General features: G+C 33.0%; 1 protein-coding gene across 1 annotated transcript; it reads right to left on the reverse strand.

Moving 5' to 3' along the window:
• Positions 1 to 1,704, reverse strand: LOC25497412 (LOB domain-containing protein 41). The gene is made up of 2 exons (XM_013591989.3): positions 1,274 to 1,704; positions 1 to 965 (listed from the first exon to the last, which is right to left on the reverse strand). The coding sequence occupies exons 1-2, from the start codon at positions 1,461 to 1,463 to the stop codon at positions 250 to 252; spliced, it is 906 nt and encodes a 301-aa protein (XP_013447443.1). The 5' UTR covers positions 1,464 to 1,704; the 3' UTR covers positions 1 to 249.
• Positions 1,705 to 20,379: the final 18,675 nt, after the last annotated feature.

The raw sequence follows: 20,379 nt of genomic DNA on the forward strand, positions 1-20,379 counted from the left end.
TTGTAACAACTTGATGCTTTCAATTTCCAAATGTACTTTCTCATCTACATAGTTTGGACAGATTCACATTTTCTGATAAATAGAAAAAGCTAATTAAACCCAAAATGTAAACAACAAAAAGTTATTAAAAGGTTCTAATTAAAAAACTAAACAAGAAACGGTTCTTATAATCTCTTGTCTCTTGTACAAATGAGAGAAAAAGCCGCTTAAGTCAAAACTGAACCAAAACCGAACCAAGTCAAACCCGGTCTAAGCCGGATATTGAAGCCCCAACTCCACATTCCATGAGCCAACACCACAATCCTTCAATACAACCCTTCTTTTCTTCACAGGAACCACATGGTAAACACGTGAAACCGGTTCAAGCCCAAGAGTCAGCTCCAAACCAACCTTTTCCTCTCCATTCTCACCGGTTCGGTCAGCCGGCTTCATTTTTCGGTCCAACTCCGGTTCATCTCTAAATAAGATCATCGAAGTTTCACTCTCGCTATCTTTACTCTCTCCATCCACCACCGCAACCGCCTCAGACTGGTGGCTAATCGACGACTCATGACTCACTGACCGGTTCATCACCTCTTCAACCGGTTCAACCGAACCGGTCGGTTCAGTTGAACCGGATTCAACTCCCTTGTTATCATTACTACTCTTTTCCTCTTCTTGTATTTTCAGCTTGGCTAAACTCGACCGCTTACGCGACCGAGGCTTGACTCGTTGTTGAGTCAACTCAGTCGACGCGGCTGAGTTTTCCTCCTTCGACACATGGCGGATGTCATAGGCTTTGAGTGGTGGGCCCCTCCCGTTAGCAGCTGCTTCCGAAGTTATCGGCGTGATCGGTGCGCCTTTCAAAACGGCTTCCACCGCGGCTTGACATAGCTGCCAGCTTCCGGACCATAATAAACCGACTGAACCGTAAATTGGGTTCACTATTCGACCACATGCTTCGTACAACAACGAACGAAAAATTGCTGCAAATTAAAAACAAAAAATATCAATAACTTGTTTCTTGATTAAAAAAATTGACAAAAAAAAACACTTGTTTCTATGTGTGTGCTCTCAGGTTCTAAATATAAGAAAATTTCGTCTATAAATATATCAACTTTTATTGATCCAACTTTTTCTTATAGAGAGATATGTGTGTCCAATTGCATGTTTAGATAAACGGTGAGATTTAACAAAACTATATATTCTCATATATGTAATTTTATTAAGGTCACCGTCAATCTAAACATGCACTAAAATTGTAAAATAATTATTAATGTCACTTTTTACGAACCTGGACGAAGATGTTCGGGACCAGCGTTAACAAGGTTCATGAGACCAGCACGACCGTAGAATTTGGCGAGAAACACGGTGGCATTAGCCTGTGATTCAGGGCTTTTGATCCATTGCAAACAAGGTCTTATGCTACAGTTTTCACTGCAACCTTTTCTTAGTACTCTACAACCGTTGCAACTCATCCGCATTTTTAATGAAAATTTTTCAAAGACCCAATTGAGAAAATAAGAGATTTAGAGAAGAAAAATTAGACTTTGATGAAGGCTAAGATTGTGTCTATGAAAAATATGGGAAAGAAGTGTATATATTTATTTGATGTGTGTTGAGAGAGAGATAGAGAGAGAGAGAGAGAAAGCCAATGGATTTTCAGGTACTAGATTGTGGGGAACGCAGTTGTTTCTTAACAATAGTTTTTGTTTTGTTTTATAGTACTACTTTTGTGTATGTGTTGTATTATTGTGTTACTATAAAAACCATGGTTTTTCCACATTAAGGGAGGTTGGGGTTTGAGAAGTAAACAACCAAATTTGTGGAACAAGATAAATGAAAACCACTCTCATGATAAGTGCGTGTGATTAACTTCCAATCATAGGACACTTATCCCTTTGTTATTGGGATGGTAGATGACGTGGAGTGACCTTCAAGAGCCAGCTATTGAGCACTATAACATTTTACTGTGTCGTGGCTTGCAAGTTGTAACTTGCTTGCATAGAGAAGGAGGTACACATTCAATTCAAATTGAATAAAAAAAAATTGTAAGAAAAAGGTAAAAAATTATTTAGAAAATTTTGCATAGAGAAGTTTTTTTGACCGTTAATTCATCACTATTAACCTCAAAAATAAATCTTGTAAAACATTTATTTGTTGAATTTTCTTTAAAAAAATTGTTGAATATCTTTTAGTACAATGTATTTTATATAAGTTTACTTAAAAATATGGACTGAAAATTAAGATAAAAAAAAATTGAAAGATTATATCAATGAAGATTTTTAGAGACAATATTAACCCTCAAAATCAATTCTAGATTCTCTAAAGTCTAAAGATTAAATCAAACTTACACGTATTCTATTTCAATCTTTAAATTGGATTCACTTTTACATCAATTTCAAATTTAACCATGATTGTGTTCATGCCTTTATCACTATAGAAATCTACCATATTACGGAATCTTTAACACAAGAGAGAAACTAGGAAAAAAGTTGAAAGTGAAATTTGAAGAAAATAAGAGAGGTGGGTGTCAGAAAGTACATGCAAATGGGTACAAAAATTAAGAAAAGAAGAATAAGGCGCGTGGCAAACACGATCAGGTGACAGAGTGCGGTCGAATCGCCACATATTATGGTGTGTCTTCATTTCAAAAGCGGTTTTGGAATATTATTTGAAAAAACAAATGGTGTAAAAGCTCCTGGTTTTTGGGAATTAGATGGAAAGTGGTTTTTTAGGACAAAACAGGTAACTGGTTTCTGGTTTTTGGTTTTCATTTTTTGGGACTGTGGGCGCTGAAAGATAGAAAGAGAAAAAGTGTCAAAGCCAATGGTTTTAGTTTTGGATAGATTGTGTGGCGTGTAGATGTTGTAAGTATTAGATTGGTTTTTGTTTCTAATCAAATGTTAGGAGAATAATTAGTTAATTAATTTTATCAATAGTTTAATCTTGTGGGACAAATATGGATATTGTTCAACTTGCATTTGTTTTAGTAGATCAAATTTTAGCACTACATTCGTCTAATTGACACATGTTATGTGTCATACACATTTTCCCAACAAGTCATTTTATAAATTCTTTTTTGTTAAGACTTTAGTCACACATGTAATGTTGGGGTCTTACAAATATAACGATTATGTCAACTTGTATCCTAAAAACATAAATTAAGGAGATTAAAATAGAAAAAAAAATGTTCTAATTAAAAATGGATCTTGTTAATTAGTGCTCTCGAGGTAATGGTTAAGGAATCTACAAATAGAAATTTTATCTTAAAAATATAATACGTTACTTTTTATCAAATAACTATTACACAATTTTTTCATAAAAATTTATTTATTTTGGATGTTTAACCAATGCCTTTAGCGCACGAAAATTTTGTAACCAAGCAGCAAATTCAGTGGCCGGATACTAACTTCTTGAAACTTCAGATTCTTGTCTTTTGTGGCTTGCAACTCCATAAATTACAATGAATATCACCTAAAATTATATGAAAAATGCCTACTAAAAATGTAATGACATAATGTCATCACATTGTGGGCACATCCAAAGAATGTCTTGATGAAAAGGCTATATGGGATGTTTGTTTCAGATGCGAGGTTGGAATTTTGTCCAACCTCGAATATGTAGGGTGTTGCATACATATATTTCATATATTTTGTCCAACTATATAAAAAATAACTTTAAAATGACTTGTTATGAGAATCCTACTCGGCATGAGATTGATTTTCCTTTGATAAGAAATGTAGAAAATGTGCACTTTTTTCACCTTTCTCCTTGGAGGAAATTGAGTTTTCCATTAGAGAATGTGATGGAAACAAGAGTTTAGGCCTAGACCATTTCAACTTCACCTTTAGTATATTCTTTTTGGATTTTATGAAGGAGATATTATAGTTATGTTGTACCAATTTCATGAAACACGACCCTTCTAAAAGGGTTGTCGTCTTACTGTTTGGCTTTGATCCCGAAAGTGGAGTCACCAAGTAGACTCGAGGACTTCCGTCTGATATTACTTCTTATTTGGCTTTATAAAATTATTGCAAAAGCAGTAAGAAAAGTGGTAGAACTGAGTAAATTCAAATTATTCCCTTTGGGTATCAATGGCACAATAGTATCTCATCTTAAATATGTTAACGACGCAGTATGTATAAGGACTTTGAAGGAGAATTTGAGGGATTTGAAATGACTTATGGGCTGAAGGTGAATTTTCATAAAAGGTTATTGATGAAAGTTAATGCCAATGATTCTTTCTTCCATTCAAATACTTAGGATTTGAAATATATTGAAATTATGTGGTAACAAGTATGTGAGTTTGGGTGGGATAATTGTTTCACTAAACTGTAGCTTTACATCGCTTTCTCTCTCACACTCCCCCCCCCCCCAATATATATATATATATATATATATATATATATATATATATATATATATATATATATATATATATATATATATATATATATATATATCGGTAAATGCATGGAATGATGTGATGTAGATTCAAAGCAATTTTATTTGGGGAGGGTTAAGAGGGGGGAAAGAAAATTCATTGGGTAAGTCGGGAATGGAGAGTTTCCATTCTAAAAAGGACGTGGGTCTTTGAGTGATAAATCTTTGTATTGTTAATTTAAGTGTCTTGGTGAAATGGAGGTAAATGCTTTTAGACAAAAAACAAGCTTAGTGAGTAAAGACTATAAAAACTAGATATGGGGTGGATGTGGCGGGGAACCGGAACTTGGAGGAAGTTGGAATACAAAACAATGCCTCTTTGTAGTGGAGGAGTATTTTCTCTTTGGGAGGGGGAAATCCACAAATAACAAATTGGTTCTCGCAAGCAACATTAAGGAAGGTGAAAAACGAGCTGAGTACTCTTTTGGCATGATAAGTAAGTCGATTGTGGTTTTCTTAGAGATAATTACCTTCGATTATATTCAGTTTTGTCCTAACAACACTTGAAAGTGATTGTGTTAGATGGTTGGATGAGGGGAGTTTGACAATGAAAACTACATATAAGATGCACACCCTTTTATGAATCTCTTTTTGCAACATCCATTGATATTGGGCTAGGAGCATGTTAAGGTTTGCAAGTAGAGAAATGTACAAATTTTGATTGTGGGGAATTCAACCATCAATTTTTTCTTCTTATGTTTAAGTTTATTTTTAATTTTTATTTTTTGTTGTGAACAAATGAATGATGCATTCTCATGGTTGAATTCAAACATAAGAGTTGTGATTAAGTTGAAAGAGGTCCTTTAACATCTTATCCAAATGCAATTGGATTAAGTCTATTTTTTATTCTTATAAAATTATAATTTTTTTAAAGTGATATTTTTTTTTTTTTTTTTTTTGGTAGCCAGGTCCGAACCTTAAACCTTGCATATTTTATGCATTGTCCATATCAACTGAGCAAAGTTCACATGGACATTTTTGTTTTTGTTTTAGTATAACACGAAAATTAATATTTATTTATTAAAAAAATAAATTATTCTAATACTCTTATATACAACAAAGATTCGAAGCATACAATTTTTCTACTGTTTAAGAAGTAAACAATTATTTTTAATTAAAAGATGAACATAAACCAAAAGTAAACTTTATCTCTTTTCTAAGAATTACAAGTACATTTAACGACATGTTTGGATTAGTTTATTTTAGAGCTTATAAAAAACAGCTTATACAGATAAATAAGTTTTTATATATTATTTATAAGTTTTTAAGGCAGTTTATGAAAAAACCGTTTATGAATATACACTTTTCATTAGTGAGAGTTTATAAATTAAAATAAAAGTTTATTTATTTACATAAGCTATTTTTCATAAGCTCAAAATAAGTTCAACCAAACCGAACCTAACTCCATCTTATTTGTAAATAAAACTATAGATGACTTATATAAGTCATAAATTCTCATTTGATTTAGGAAATACTCCATCCAGTCTTAAATATAAGACAATAAATTTCTTTTAAGTTCATTGAATAATTAATGTATTTTGGACTATAATGTAAACTAAATATATCATTTATTCAATTACTTTAAAATATAAACTTCTCTTATATTAAGGATCGGAGGACACTGACCGAGGCATATGTGTTCCGGGGGTTCAGCTGAACCACCTCAACCTACTAAATTTTCACATATATCTAGTAGCTTTTGGCTTTCAACCCCTCAAGTGTAAGTGCTGCACCATGTTTGCACCACAAATTCTCATTTTAACTCCAGTAACCCACGCTATTTCATGTGTGGCACCATGTTTTCATTGAAATGTTAAGTACTTCGCCACTAAACTAGGGAACATATGTGATATATATATCGGTTCATATTTATACATGTTTAACATTTTAAATGTTTATAATATTTGAAAATTATAATATAGAAATATGATAAAAATAGTATTTTGTAATTTATAAAATATATTTTAATATAGTCACCATGGGTCTAAATGAGATGATAGAGACATTATGTTATACAAGTGTCTGAGTTCGAACATCTAATTTTCAACTTATTCACACCAAAAGGGGGTGAATTGACAAAAAACAATATATTAAAATGTTATGTCTCTAATATTCATATTTATATCATTATATAAAGACAAACTGCAAAGTTAATCATGAGTTAACTACCCTTTTGGTCGGTCCTTTCTTTTGAAAAAAATTACTTTAGGAATCCAACTCGTTTTTAAATTTAAATTGAAATTCATGCCTGAACTATAAAAAATTTGAAAACTAAATATATTTACTTAAACATTTTTTTCAAATTTAAATTAAAAAGCAAAAATAAAATATAAAAACAACGAAAAATAGTATAAAAAATGTGGATAAACAGACATTTTGTATCTGTTTTCCGCTGGTGATATATAATACTGAATTTTCTTTTAAAAATATATTAGTTATATATATATATATATATATATATATATATATATAGTATAATTTTAATTAAAATTTAAAAGTGTAAACCCTTTGAATCAGGATCCTTGCAACGCCACTGTCGAAGGAGTACATCAAGACTCAAAAATTACACTATACTAAAAAAGTTATCACTTTTGCAGCGAAGTTTTATGTGAATCAACTCGATTTTTATGGTGATAATAGTCTGTTGGTATCGAGTCATCATTGCATTTGCATGTAAGGAAGAAAAAACTACTGCTTATTACATTCCATACTATATACTTTGAGAGGGCATTCTTGAAAAATATATTCAATACTATAGAAAAAGGAATTAAAAAAATATGTAGCGGTGGCTGTGAAGGCAAAAGTTGTATGAGCACATGCAAACTGTCCAAGATAGGGAGGGACGTAAAAACACACGTTTGGGATTCATATCACACAGACACAACGTTTTCTATGTATTTTAATTTAAATGATATATAATAACTAAAATAATCTAAATAAAAATTGTAAAATATAAGATAAAAGATTGTACATCAAATTCTTTTTATTGGATACTTATAGTTTTTTCAAAATTTGCCGGGATCAAATCAGGTTTCAGATTTTTTATTTGTAACTTTGTAAATCTTTTGAAAGAATTTAAAGTATTTAGGGGTAATTTTTGTTTGCACCACCAAATAGATGGGTGCAACTTAGACTGCCCTTTTATTTTAGTTTGCATTATCTTGACGTTGTTATGTTCAAAATGAATTTTCCACCATTTGGAGGAAGTGAATATCTGAGTATGTTAGATCAGCCACGACTTCGGTATGGTGAATGGTTGTCCGACGGAGGAGTTTTCTATGGAAAAGGGGCTTGGGCAAGGAGATGCTCTCTCCCGGTTTCTTTTTTTACTTACGGCAGAATGTCTCAATGTGTTAATGACGTTGTTAGTGAATGCGGGGTTGTATATATCGTGGTTACCATGTTGGGCATCATGACAATGTTTGTCTTTCTCATCTTCAATTTGCAGATGACACATTGATACTTGGTGAAAAAAGTTGGGCAAATGTGCGCTACATACGGACGGTATTGATTCTTTTTGAACAAGTGTCTAACCTAAAGGTTAACTTCCACAAAAGTTTACTAATAGGAGTTAATGTGTCCGATTCTTGGTTCAAGTTTACAAAAAGTGGTTCAAGTTGCAGCCATCTATTTCGTGGTACAAAGTAATGGAGACTTTCTTATCTCTCGAACGAATTTTAGAATGGAGTTTTTAATTTTTTTTATCAACTTGAAACTAAAAGACAAAATAAAGAAAACTATGAAGCTTGATGTTTGAACATAGTTTGAAACATATGATGTTTGAACGGTTCATTTCAGCCCTACCTTACTTCTGAGACAACTCAAATATAGTTTGGAATTTTAATTGAAAACTAACTTGTTTAACTTGGTTTATAAATCAAATGAATTGAATTTAAACTGATTAATTTCTTTAACGAAATAAGTTGAACTTAAACTATTTATAGTTCAAATAATTTTGTTCATGAATTGAGTCAATAATATGAGTTTCGAAATGAAATAGTATTTTGAGAATTTTGAATTCTATCTACAAAATCTTAATGATTTTTGTTTCATTTAGATGTACTTTCTTGACCAAAAAAAAATGCACTACTTCTATATTTTATGTGCTTTTATACTTTGATTTTGGAGTGTTTGTAGTTGAATAGGGTTTTAGTTTTTTATTACATACATACATACATACATATATATATATATATATTGTATCGTGTTCATCTATTAAGCACCTTATGTTTAGGAGAACTCTTATTTTCATTTGATCTTGGTCTTTCTTAGAAGAAAAAAAATTAAAAGATTAAAAATAAAAAAAAATTGACATCTCTTAAATAAAAAAATATTTTAAAATTATATAATTCATATATGTGAATTAAATTTAAACAAGTTAAATTTGAATAAAAAAATTATACGAAACTTTAGTTCAATTTCAAGCCGAATAAATTCTTGTTTAGTCGAGTTCAACTCAACTTTTTTTTTTTTTTTTAAAAATCAACTCGACTTTATTTGGAAAATGTCAACAGTATGTGTGGTAAGGTGGCGTTCATGCAATGCGACAAAGGAGGGTTCGGTGAAGGAAAGCGCGTGGCAATTAGCAATTATGTTTAGATGGGATGTCAGAATGACGGCCATAATGAATTGAATTCCCAATTTATTTGGAAATTGGAATCTTATATAATTATCTCTTTGCCAACTTTCCAATTTAACTCCTGATTTTTGGGAACACTATTTCTCTATTCTCTATACTTTAGCACTTTAATTTTTTTGACTAAATTGTTCTTAAGAGTGGTTTCTGGTTTAGAGTCTCAGTCCTATGGGCGACTCTGGTTTGAAAATAGTTTATGTGGTTCCCACCTAACAGTTTTCTATTTAAGTTCATTGAATGGAACTAATGTTTGCTTAATTGTTAATTAGAAAAGCTTGATTAAATAATTGGAACTAAGTAGTGTTATTTATTTAATTAAATTGTCAGGATTAAACTACTCAATGGCAAATGGATTGATCACCGACTCTAAAACGTTTGATAATGATAAGAGAAATTTGATAGAATCAATTATTTTTATCATAGTATTTGTTTAGCCAATCAAATATGACAACTCAATGATAGATTCTATCATATTATGCATTGTTTTAAAAATTCCATCGAAGCCAAAAGCTGAATTTGTCTCTTAAACGTTTAATTATTATGAATGAAGAGAATTTATTTAAATTGAGTTGGTGGTGTTGGTTTGGATTCTTGAAATATGTTATTTTTGAAGTTTTATTTTGATTCTTTTTTATGTCAATTTTAATGAATTTTTGTTTTGAATAAGCTAAATTATTAATTTTAGTGAATTAGTTTAACTTCCTTAAAAAAAGTTTATAATAAGAATTTGATTGAAGATGAATGCTAGCAACATTCGTTATTGAATATTTTCTATAAAACTCATTTTTTTATTGGATGAAATTCACACATGTTCCACAACTTTGTATGGATTGTATTTCTAAAGTGTACATTTACAATGATTTAAACCAATAAAAGAGTGAGTATTAGAGAAAATGTTAAAAGAAAGAATTGCTTGCACTACTTTTTTATTGAATAAGTTGAGTTGATTTATGGATTTCATTTACATACCTTACTTTGAACTCTTAACTTTTTTTTTTTTTATTGGAAATAATATGTTCTTATTATCGAAGAACAATTATTATGTGACATGTTCGTCAGCTACCAAAGATATTTTGCATCATAGACAAAAAAAATTGTTTGTCTTCTTTTTCCATCCAATTAGTTTTTTATTTTCCCTGCGAACTTTGAACTTTATAATTCGAAAAATATTAATGTTTCTAAATCTTCTAAAACACGTTTAAATACCTTCAAAAACTCTTCTTCATTTATTTTTTGAATTTTATAATTTGAATAGAGCACACAAGCAAAAACGGAGGTGTAAAAGAAATAGCTAAAAAATTACTCCTATACTTTATCAAGAAGCCCATATATAAGAAGAGTTGATTAACAAGAGAATGAAGAAAATTGCTTTTTTTCCCTTTGGTTTTTCCTCATTCCCACATGATTTTTCTAAACAACCTCATAGCGAGTTAATTTATGTTTGGTATCCAGCGTTGGCTAACTTGCACTGGTACCCAACGCAAGTTAACATGCATTGGTGTAACACCCCGTTACCCAAAAGTAAATAAATAACAATAATCATCAGAGTATTTCACCAAACGGGTATGCTACATTGCAATTTCAAAATTCTTAAATAGAAAATAAAACTATTTAATCAAACCACTTGATAAAATATGAAAACATAGCAGCGGAATAGTTTTCAATCCAACAACATCCTACGGCATTAAAGGCCTTAGCATAATTCAACAACATTGTTCAAAAGGCAATAAAGGCTCCACATCACAAATCCAAAATTCGATACATGGAAAAGAAACAACAAGAATATAAATAACAGTTCCCATCCCACGTATCAGAGCCCTAGACACGACTCTTGAGCCACCATCGACTACTCAGGATCACCTGCAAGTTACCCATAGGAAGGGCAACATTTTCAAGCAGAAGGGGTGAGATTCACAACAACAATATAGATATTAAATCTTCAATTGAATCTAACACCCTATAACTTCAAATATAAACATTTTGCAAATATCCATAATTATTCACAAGCCACAACAACATCATCATAATCATCCACTTAAGAGGTATGTATACAATGTACATAATATCAACAACATCAACAATACACCAAGACCACAATGAATACATATATATATGAATGTATATCCAACATCAACATCAACCAGATAATAACTGAAAGAACAACCGAGACTCATGCAAATGACATGACCACTGCTAAGACACCATCTTAGACTTCTGAATGAGATGCATTATGCATGTGGTACCAATCAGGACCGAAGCCCTCACCGCTTTTGAATGGTTAAAGCATTCATCAGGACCAAAGCTCTCACCGCTGTTGAGCAACTAGTACTCCAGGACCGAAGCCCTCACCGCTGTTTTATGCATATGCAATGGACCTACTTGTGTATATCTACATACAACTGACCATGCAATGCAACTCCATGTGACTCCACTTAAACGACATGTATGATTCAATACTTTGCATACATTTCATTCATCATCAGTAATCATCAATTCAGCAATCAAATCAACCACAATAATGCATAATTACATGAAACTATGCTCAACACAACAACATTAAGGTACTACCATTCATGCACGAAAATCAACATTCAGGAACTGAGTAGCTCGCCTCGCGAGCACATCTGCTCGCCATGGCGAGTTCACAAAAACACTAGCTCGCCATGGCGAGTTCAAGGCGAACTCGAGGCGAGTGAAAATCAGGTACTCTCGGGAAAAAGTGACATTTTCTCACTCAAACTCCAATTCTAAGCTCCCTATTCATCTTTTTAACCTAAAACTTTCACCATTCATCATTAATATCCTCTAGGTACCTTAAACCATCCCCAAAACATCTTATAACAACTTTTCAAAAATGAAGTTTTATCCAGGCTTACTCGCCATGGCGAGTTGGACTGCTCGCGAGGCGAGTGATGAAGTTGCTCACTCGCGAGGCGAAGCATGAATGCTCGCGAGGCGAGCGATGAACTTCTGTACGGGCAGAAATCTGGTTTTTCCCCAAAATCCCATTTTTCTTCCAATCACTCCCCAAATCAGTTTACAGATGCAAATTAACTTTCTGTATGCACTTAGAACCTATTTCTAACATCAAATTCATGCTTACAACTCCAAAAACTACAATTTCAACATAAAAACCAAAATCCCCAATTTTTACCAAAACCTGTTAAACTCAAAATCAGACTTTAAAATCTACTCTATTGAAGTAAACCCCACCCTTACCTTAGTTCAGAATGAAAAATGCACAGCAAAAAGGGTTCCTCTGGTTTTCTCTTCCTTGGCTTGGTTTCACGTAAAACTGTTTCTGACTCCCACTTTCTATTTTCTTAACTTCCCACTTAAGAGTAACTCCCTCCTAATTACACTTAACTCCCCCAAATTCCTAATAACTCCAATTAATTCCCCAAACACCAAAATAATTAATATTTCATACTTATTCTAATTATTATTAAATAAACCATATAATAAAATAATACACCACATAAATCACCCAAAAATCACATATACACAAATATATGCATATATATACTCCGCATAAATCACCAAACATCATATATAATAATATATATATACTCCACATAATAAAATAATTAAATAAATAACTAGGGCGTTACAATTGGCACCCAATGTGAGTTAACATATGCCAGTTTTAGGCAAGCTAACAACACAACATTGTTTGCCAAAGACGCTGACATTACAGTGTCTTATACTTAGTGTAAAAATTAGCAAGTTTCTTTGATAACTCAAAAGAATGAAGAAAACACATTTTGTATTCTATCAAATCAACTATATAGGTTCTCACATCGGGTGGAAGACTAATTGGTAAATAACACATCAATAAAAAGTACAAAACTTTTTGCTTTGACCTCTCTCTAGACAAATCTACTTACCTTATCCCTTTTTCCAAAACAGGCTGCCCAGATGTAGAATATAGGCAGCGGTGGTGCGACGAGATTTCATCTCCGCACCACCCTCTCCAACCCCCCATGGGTTGCTCTCTGTTCGGGTATCGAAATGGGTTCCGATTTTTTATTTGGTTGTGCTTTGTTTTTTCAGATCTGACGCTATTCATCTCTTTCCTTTGCCAACAACTATAACTACTCATTCTTCTAGAAAGACTCTTCCCACATCACTGTTACAGCTTCTAAGAGCCATAGTCATCAGCTCAAGCCTTGTTGTTGCTTCCTAGCTTTATTTCTTTAATTCCATATCAACACAACCACCTTCGCTTCCGATCTACACATGCATCCTCCTATTGGTGTTGTTACTGGCAATTGGTGGCTATAGGGGGGTCGTGATTTAGGGTCTTACATCAGAGCCATTTGGTGTTGTTCAAGTGTGTTTTGGTCGTGTGGGTGGTGCTACTCGAGTTTGACGTTGACGGGGTCGTTATGGCGGTGATGTGGTGGCTGTTCGGTGGGTGTTTTTGTGCAGAGGAGGTGCCGAGAGCAGTGCTGCGTGGAGTGGTTGGTCAGAGGTTGATGTGTGATTCGGATGAAATGGGGTGGGAGGTTTTTTGGTTTGGGTGTTGTTTTCTCCGGCGACGGTTGCCTACACCTTGTCACCGACAACAACCTGTTTACGATCTAGGTTGTGTTCCCACTTCGGACCGGCGTCGATGTCCGTGTTTTGTTGTTGGGTTTCGGCTTCCTTTATATATGTACTTATGGTGCCACCTGTTTTCTTGGTGAGGCGGCTTAGGGTGGTGGTGGTATTGATGTGTGGTGGTGGTTTTGATTCGATTGATGTGGTGGTGATTCGGTTTGCGTGGGTGTATGTGGGGTTATTTGGTGTGGTTTGGATGGGTGGTCGTAGTTTTGGTGTTGAAAATTTTGCAGACGAGAGCTTTAACAAGGGTGGTTGGTTTTGCTTGTGTCAGAAGGTGGGTCTTTATGTGGTGTTTATGAGGAGGAAGGTGTTTGTTGGGGGTGATTTCTTTTAGAGGCAGCCTATTTTACACGGGTCCTTGTTTCGTCGTCACTAGCTCTTGTTTGCATTTTTTAGGATTGTTAGGTGTTTATGGTGTTTGGTGGAAGTGGGTCCCGTTGAGCTGAGTCTTTCCCTTTGAATCTGTTTGTTGTTTGCACCACCGCATATCATGTCGGTTGCCATACTTTTTCTGTGTTGGTTTCCGGTGGACCGATTTTTTTGCTTCGAGATCGGGAGTTGGTGTCTAGCTGTAATTTTGTTTGGCGCAATTTGGTGTTTCTCTGATGTATCGGGGGTGAGGGGTGCCCTTTTGATTTGGTCATAAAGTCTGGTGGGCCGATCACTTTTGATTCAAAATCGGAAGTCAGTTCTTTGGCTCAAGTTTTGGTTTTGGGCTTTTTATGGTTTCTTTCGGTGGATCGGAGGTCGAGAGGGGGTGGCAACTGTATGATCCCTCGGATAAGATCTTTTCAGATGTGGCTCAACTTTGGTTTCATGACAGGGAGTTTAGTTTTGAGGGGTTTTTCTTTGGGGGGTGAGTAGTGACGATGAGTGGTATTAGATATCGTTTTTACAGTGGTTGCTTTCGTGAAAGGGGTCTGTTTTAGGTGGTGATGTGTATTTTGGTGGATGGTGTCTTCAAGGGGTTTTTAGGGTGTTTATTTTCGGGAGTTCCGCCTATATACGGCGTCGTGTTTGTATTCTCAGTTTCATCGATCTCCGTTCGTCTTGAGTAGAGATGTGGTTGTTTAATAAAATTTGTTGTTTCAGAAAGAAAAAAAAAGGTTCTCATATCGAATTCCCTTGTATAAGATGAGTGTGACAAACACAAATGCATTCCAATATATTCTTTTGAACTTAATCCTACTGCCCTACCAACTGACAAGTTTCAATTGACAGAGGAGCATGATCAAGCTCAAAACAACATCTTAGAAATGCATTCATGTTTGTCACATTCATCTTATACGAAGAAATTCATTGTGAGAACATATATAGTTAGTATAATACAACACGTGTTATACCCATTCTTTCGAGTTTTCAAAGAGACTTCAAAACCTTTACACTAAGTATAAAACACTTTAATGCAAACACCTTCAGCAAACTACCATGAATTAAACTTAATTCCAACAAAATAACGACACAACATAATAATACAATTTTATACAACCTAAATATTTTCATCTAGCTGAATCAAACTGTTCAAACATTCAAACATTTCATCAAACACTTGGAGTGCAAAATATACATAAACCTTAAAACCAAAACTAAAATATAAACATGCAAACATCTAAATATTTAATTAACTTAAATCTAGTCTAACAATGATTCATAACATTTAAATGTAAACATTTCCTACCAAAAAATCATAATTTAGATAAACCATAAAACTAAAGCATTTCGAATTTAAGAGGAAAAATGTAACGTATAAATATAAAATGTCAATGGATTATGAAAAATTACTTGTTATTGTAGTGGTGGCTTATTTGAACTTGAAGAAATTTGATGTTGGATGATTTGAGAGAGTTTAGAGATTGAGTTATGTGAAATGGAAGAAATAAGATGTTGTGTATAATAACGTAATGTAACGTCCCGAATTTAGATCCAAAGCATTACGCTTAATTCATTTTCACTTTTAAAAACACTACTATTTTTTCATCAATAATAAATTCTTAACAAAAACTCTAACAAAAATTCGTAACATAATTTAATTTAATTCTCAAAATAAATATCCTTCAAATTATTTTTAAAATTGCAAATTCAATCAAAAACCCAATTTCGTCTCTGTACGTGCTTCAAGCAAAAGCATACACATGTCTTCTTTGGTACCTAAAATGTTGGTGTAAGGGGTCAACTTCCATAAACAACAAACCATACAAATCAAACCAAACATACAGTACAATATTATAAAATAAATTGAACAAGACATAAGCTGCCAACAAGAAAAGAAATATTCACAAATCATTCTTCTTTTATTTTTCTTTAGGTTACTTTGCAATGCAATGCATGCTCCTAAAATTTAGACAAACATAAATTTAACCGCCACACATGCAAACATAATTATTTATCCGCCACACAGGCAAACATAGTTTTTTTTTAACCGCCACACAGACAAATATAATTTTTTTAATCCGCCACTAAGGCACACAAAATGCATATGATATGAATGACATGAATGCAATCCAACCACTAAAACAAACACAATCAATTATTAATAATCATCATGCACATGACCCAAAACCAATCTTTTCATAAAACTCATTTTTCCATTATTTTCTTTCTTTCTTTAATATATCAAAATCTAACATTTATTTCTCAAACATCACAACACATGTTTCTTCACATATATCATTCACATCACATCCTCATGCACAAATATCATATAAAACATAATTAAAATCATAAATTTTACCACATAAAGTTGTGTTTTACTTTCATTTCTTCTTAACAACAGTTATGAATCATACTCTTTAAATTATAACACCTAACAATTAGTTACAATTATGATAAGTATGGAAAAGTGTCCTTACCTCTAAGACTTGTTTTTCAAACGCAAAAACTCAACAACCTCACGGACAATTTGCAAGAGAAAGAGTTCAAAGCTTCAAAAATATAAATCCTAAAATTAGAGACAAAATAGGAATAAAAAGAATATATAGAAATGGTTGGAAAGGTGTTACCTTTGCGTCACATAAAAAATGGAACGAAAGAAACTAGACTTGAAAAACTATTTGATGAATGATAGTTACATGAAAAACTATTCATTATAGTTACATGAATAATAGTAATAATTATAGTGTAATTATTATTATTTTAGTTTTTTTGGTCAAGACTCATAGCATAATTATAGGGATCAGTATTTGATATGTGTGAGGTTGGTTCCTTGTATTTAGGGGTTAACAAGAGAGGAACATGACTAATGAAGAGAGACGTGTTTTTTTGACTCAGCAAAAAAAAGAAAACTCACGGCTAAAATTTGAGTGAAAATAGGCATGGACTAAGCAGAAAATAACCACGTACAAAACAATAGAAAATATTTTTGGATACCCTTTAAAATATTCTAAAAACTAAATACATATGATTTACTATAGTTTTTTCCTCGTGCTACTACCTCCTTGTCCATATTATATATATTTATATTTATGAGAAATTCTCATTACAGTAAGTTTAGTTACTAACACTTTAGATAGAAATCTAACTAGTAATCCAGAAGTCCTAGCTCAACTGGCAAAATGCCGAATTTGTTAGGCCGGATGTCATGACCAGGGTTCGAACCCTGGTACCTCCACTTGTGTGTGTGAGTTTATAATGACTTTGCCATTTCGTCTATCTACCAAAAAAAAAAAAAAAAAAAAAAAAAACAAATCTAACTAGTATTTTGGTTTATATAAAAAGAAAATAGATAGATTCACTAATTAGTAAAATTCAAATTGATTTACTATGTCGGAGACAAATACATAAAAGATTATCTTATTAAATCACACTAAATTTACCAATCAACAGATAAATTAATTGTTACAATTTTCTTAAATCAAGAAAAGTACTACGAATCACATATATATAATGTATAAAAATATTGGGATGTTACATGTAATGTGAGTTAACTCATGTTGGTAATCAAAGCGAGTTAACTCACGCTGGATACCGAATGTGAGTTAATTTATGTTGAGATTATTTTTTGAAATTTGAGGTGGAAATGAGCAAAATGAAAATGGAGAAAAGCAAATTTCGAGAATGAAATGGCCATATGCGACGAGACTTCATTGAGCCAAGAGATGGTAACCATATGGGCCGCAATGCCACTATCTCTCATAACAAAGTCTAGACTAGAATTAGGGATACAACCTTTGTTTAGCATTTGATCCCCCAATACACATTAGGGATACATGCATTACAAAATATAGATGATTTTCATGCATGATATTACACTTGAAAATGAGTCGAACCAAATCGAATTTGGGTTCAACTCGATTCGACTAGTTAAGAAATGAATTGACTCGAAATTCGACATGAATTTTTTTGGCTCGAACTCGACTCTATTTAAGCTCGTGAACAACTTAGTTCAGCTCGATAGCTCAAACCGAATGTATCAAAAGACAAAAAAATATAAAGTAATAAGATTGTTAAGAGAGACAAATTCAAAAGAAAAGTCAGCCCTTAATTTATTTAGCATAAAAGTAGCTGAATTACTACTCCCTCTGTCCCTTAATGTATCCACTCATTGCCTTTTTCACATTTCTTAAGAAATGTTATCAGTGTAATTAATGTGTCTGTTTTGTGTGTTAATCTTATCAAATTGTCATTTGTTTGTATGTGTATTAAATTTGACTTTTCATATTTCAAGACAAGTTAGTAGTATTAATTAGGGGTATGTTTAGGAAAAAATAATAAATTCATCTAGTAATTTGAAAGGGGGTTTACATTTAGGGACAAAAATAAAATAAAATGGGGGCTTAGATATAGGGACAGAGGGAGTACACGGGTAACCAATGATTTACTACCAATTTGTCATAGTTAATTATCATCCACTTACCTAATGCTCCATTTACTCCATTTAGGCAATGGATGTGTGACATGTGGCAAAAAAATCTAAGGGTTGAAATTAAAATATTTGTTTAATAATAAAAAAAACCAACAAAACAAAAATGTCTCCCCTCTTCCGTTGTTTCCTTCTTCAGCATTCCATCATCTCCGCCTCCTTTCATTGTCAACCTTCATCCACCGCCGTTCATCGCTGCCCTCTCCCTTAATAACAACACATCTAAAATGAATTTATGTCACCAAAAAAACTATGACACCCAAGTATTTCTCCAAAGAAACAAAGTAGCATGAAAAGTCTGACGTCGAAAAGTAGTTAAATACACCCACTTATTTTTTAGAAGGAGTATTTTAGCAAGTGAATAACTAAAAAGTAGTTAAATGCACGTTAAGATGTAGCTTTGCTAAAACACTCCCACATAAAAATCAGTGGATGGGTGTGTTCTAGCAAACCCCATATATATAGTTTAAATATAACATTAGTCAAGATTAACTCAATTGACAAGAAGTTGATAATTACTCAAAAAATGTGGTTTAACTCATGCTGCGGTGCACATACCCCGTAAGTGAATAATGAACAAAATATCTTTATAAGCATTTTAAATTTTAAGGTTTGTTCCCTCAATTTTTTATTTTTTTTTAAGGTTTGTCTAATTGTATATGTGTTCATCTTTTTTCTCATGGTCAAAAGCCATTTAATTTTTTTTCTTCCGCCTTTTCGTAAAAAAAATATCGCCTAAGTAAACTCCAGTTTCAATTTTTGTAGAGGTAAACTTTTATAAGAATTAATTCTCTAAAAAACCTTTTAATTGAGTTAATTCTCTAAAAAAGCTATCAATATTAGTTTCAATTTGGATGATTTAAAAGATAAAACAAATGAGCATAAAGAAAAAGACCAAAAAATAACCTCGAAATTCCTCTAAAGAAAAAACCTTGAAGTTATGCATCAAGGTGACTATACAATTGGATGTCAAGTGCTTAAAGTATGAGTTTGATTATGCTATTATTGCAAGAATTCTTCTTTTTTCAACAAGTTTTGCTCCCATCCAATCAAACCGATCAAAATACACCTGCGTTAGTTAACTAACACAGGTGTAAATTTCTGTGTTAGTTAAGTGAAGCAGCGTGACTTAAGTCACGCAAGTGTAAAACACTGCGTGCGTTGACTCACGCAACAATTAACACATGCTTGAGTTAACTCACGCTCAGTCTGTGCAACAAGTTAGAACTGACAAAGACCTCTATTTTTCCTAATTTTTTTATTCCTTCATACATTCATTCAGTCAATTGCTTACATTTTTCATCATTCATTCAAGCATTCATTTAATTAAGCATTCACTCATAATTAAAATACGAAAAATAACGGAATAAAATAACGAAAAATGTCATAAAAACGCCAAAAAGTGCAAATGTAATAAGATTACATCCAAATCCGACAAAATGTCATAAAAAACTACAAAAGTCAAAATGCTCTATCCCGTGGACTCCCACTCCTCCTCCGCGGAGCCGACATCTGCTACAACATGCTCCACCGGGACTGTATGCCCTGCATCAAACGAAGAACCTCATATGGATTACGAAACAGATCAGGATGCCCCGTTGCACTGTCCACTCTGGCTCTGATGTTGCTGATGATCTGATATGGGTCGGGAGGATGTCTGGCCCACTGCTGCTCAACAAGAACCTCCTCGTAGGGAGGGACAAAATGAGGATGGGAATCAGTTGTGTAGTCAGGAATGGCCACAGGGGGGTTCACAATAGGATGTGATATTGTACAGAACCATATCATGCACACCCTAGAATGGCACCGCGGCTCGTTATCCGAAACCAGATCACCCCTCTCCTGTTGGCTGAGG

The sequence above is a fragment of the Medicago truncatula genome, chromosome 7 (genome assembly GCF_003473485.1).
Source record: "Medicago truncatula cultivar Jemalong A17 chromosome 7, MtrunA17r5.0-ANR, whole genome shotgun sequence".
NCBI lineage: Eukaryota > Viridiplantae > Streptophyta > Magnoliopsida > Fabales > Fabaceae > Medicago > Medicago truncatula.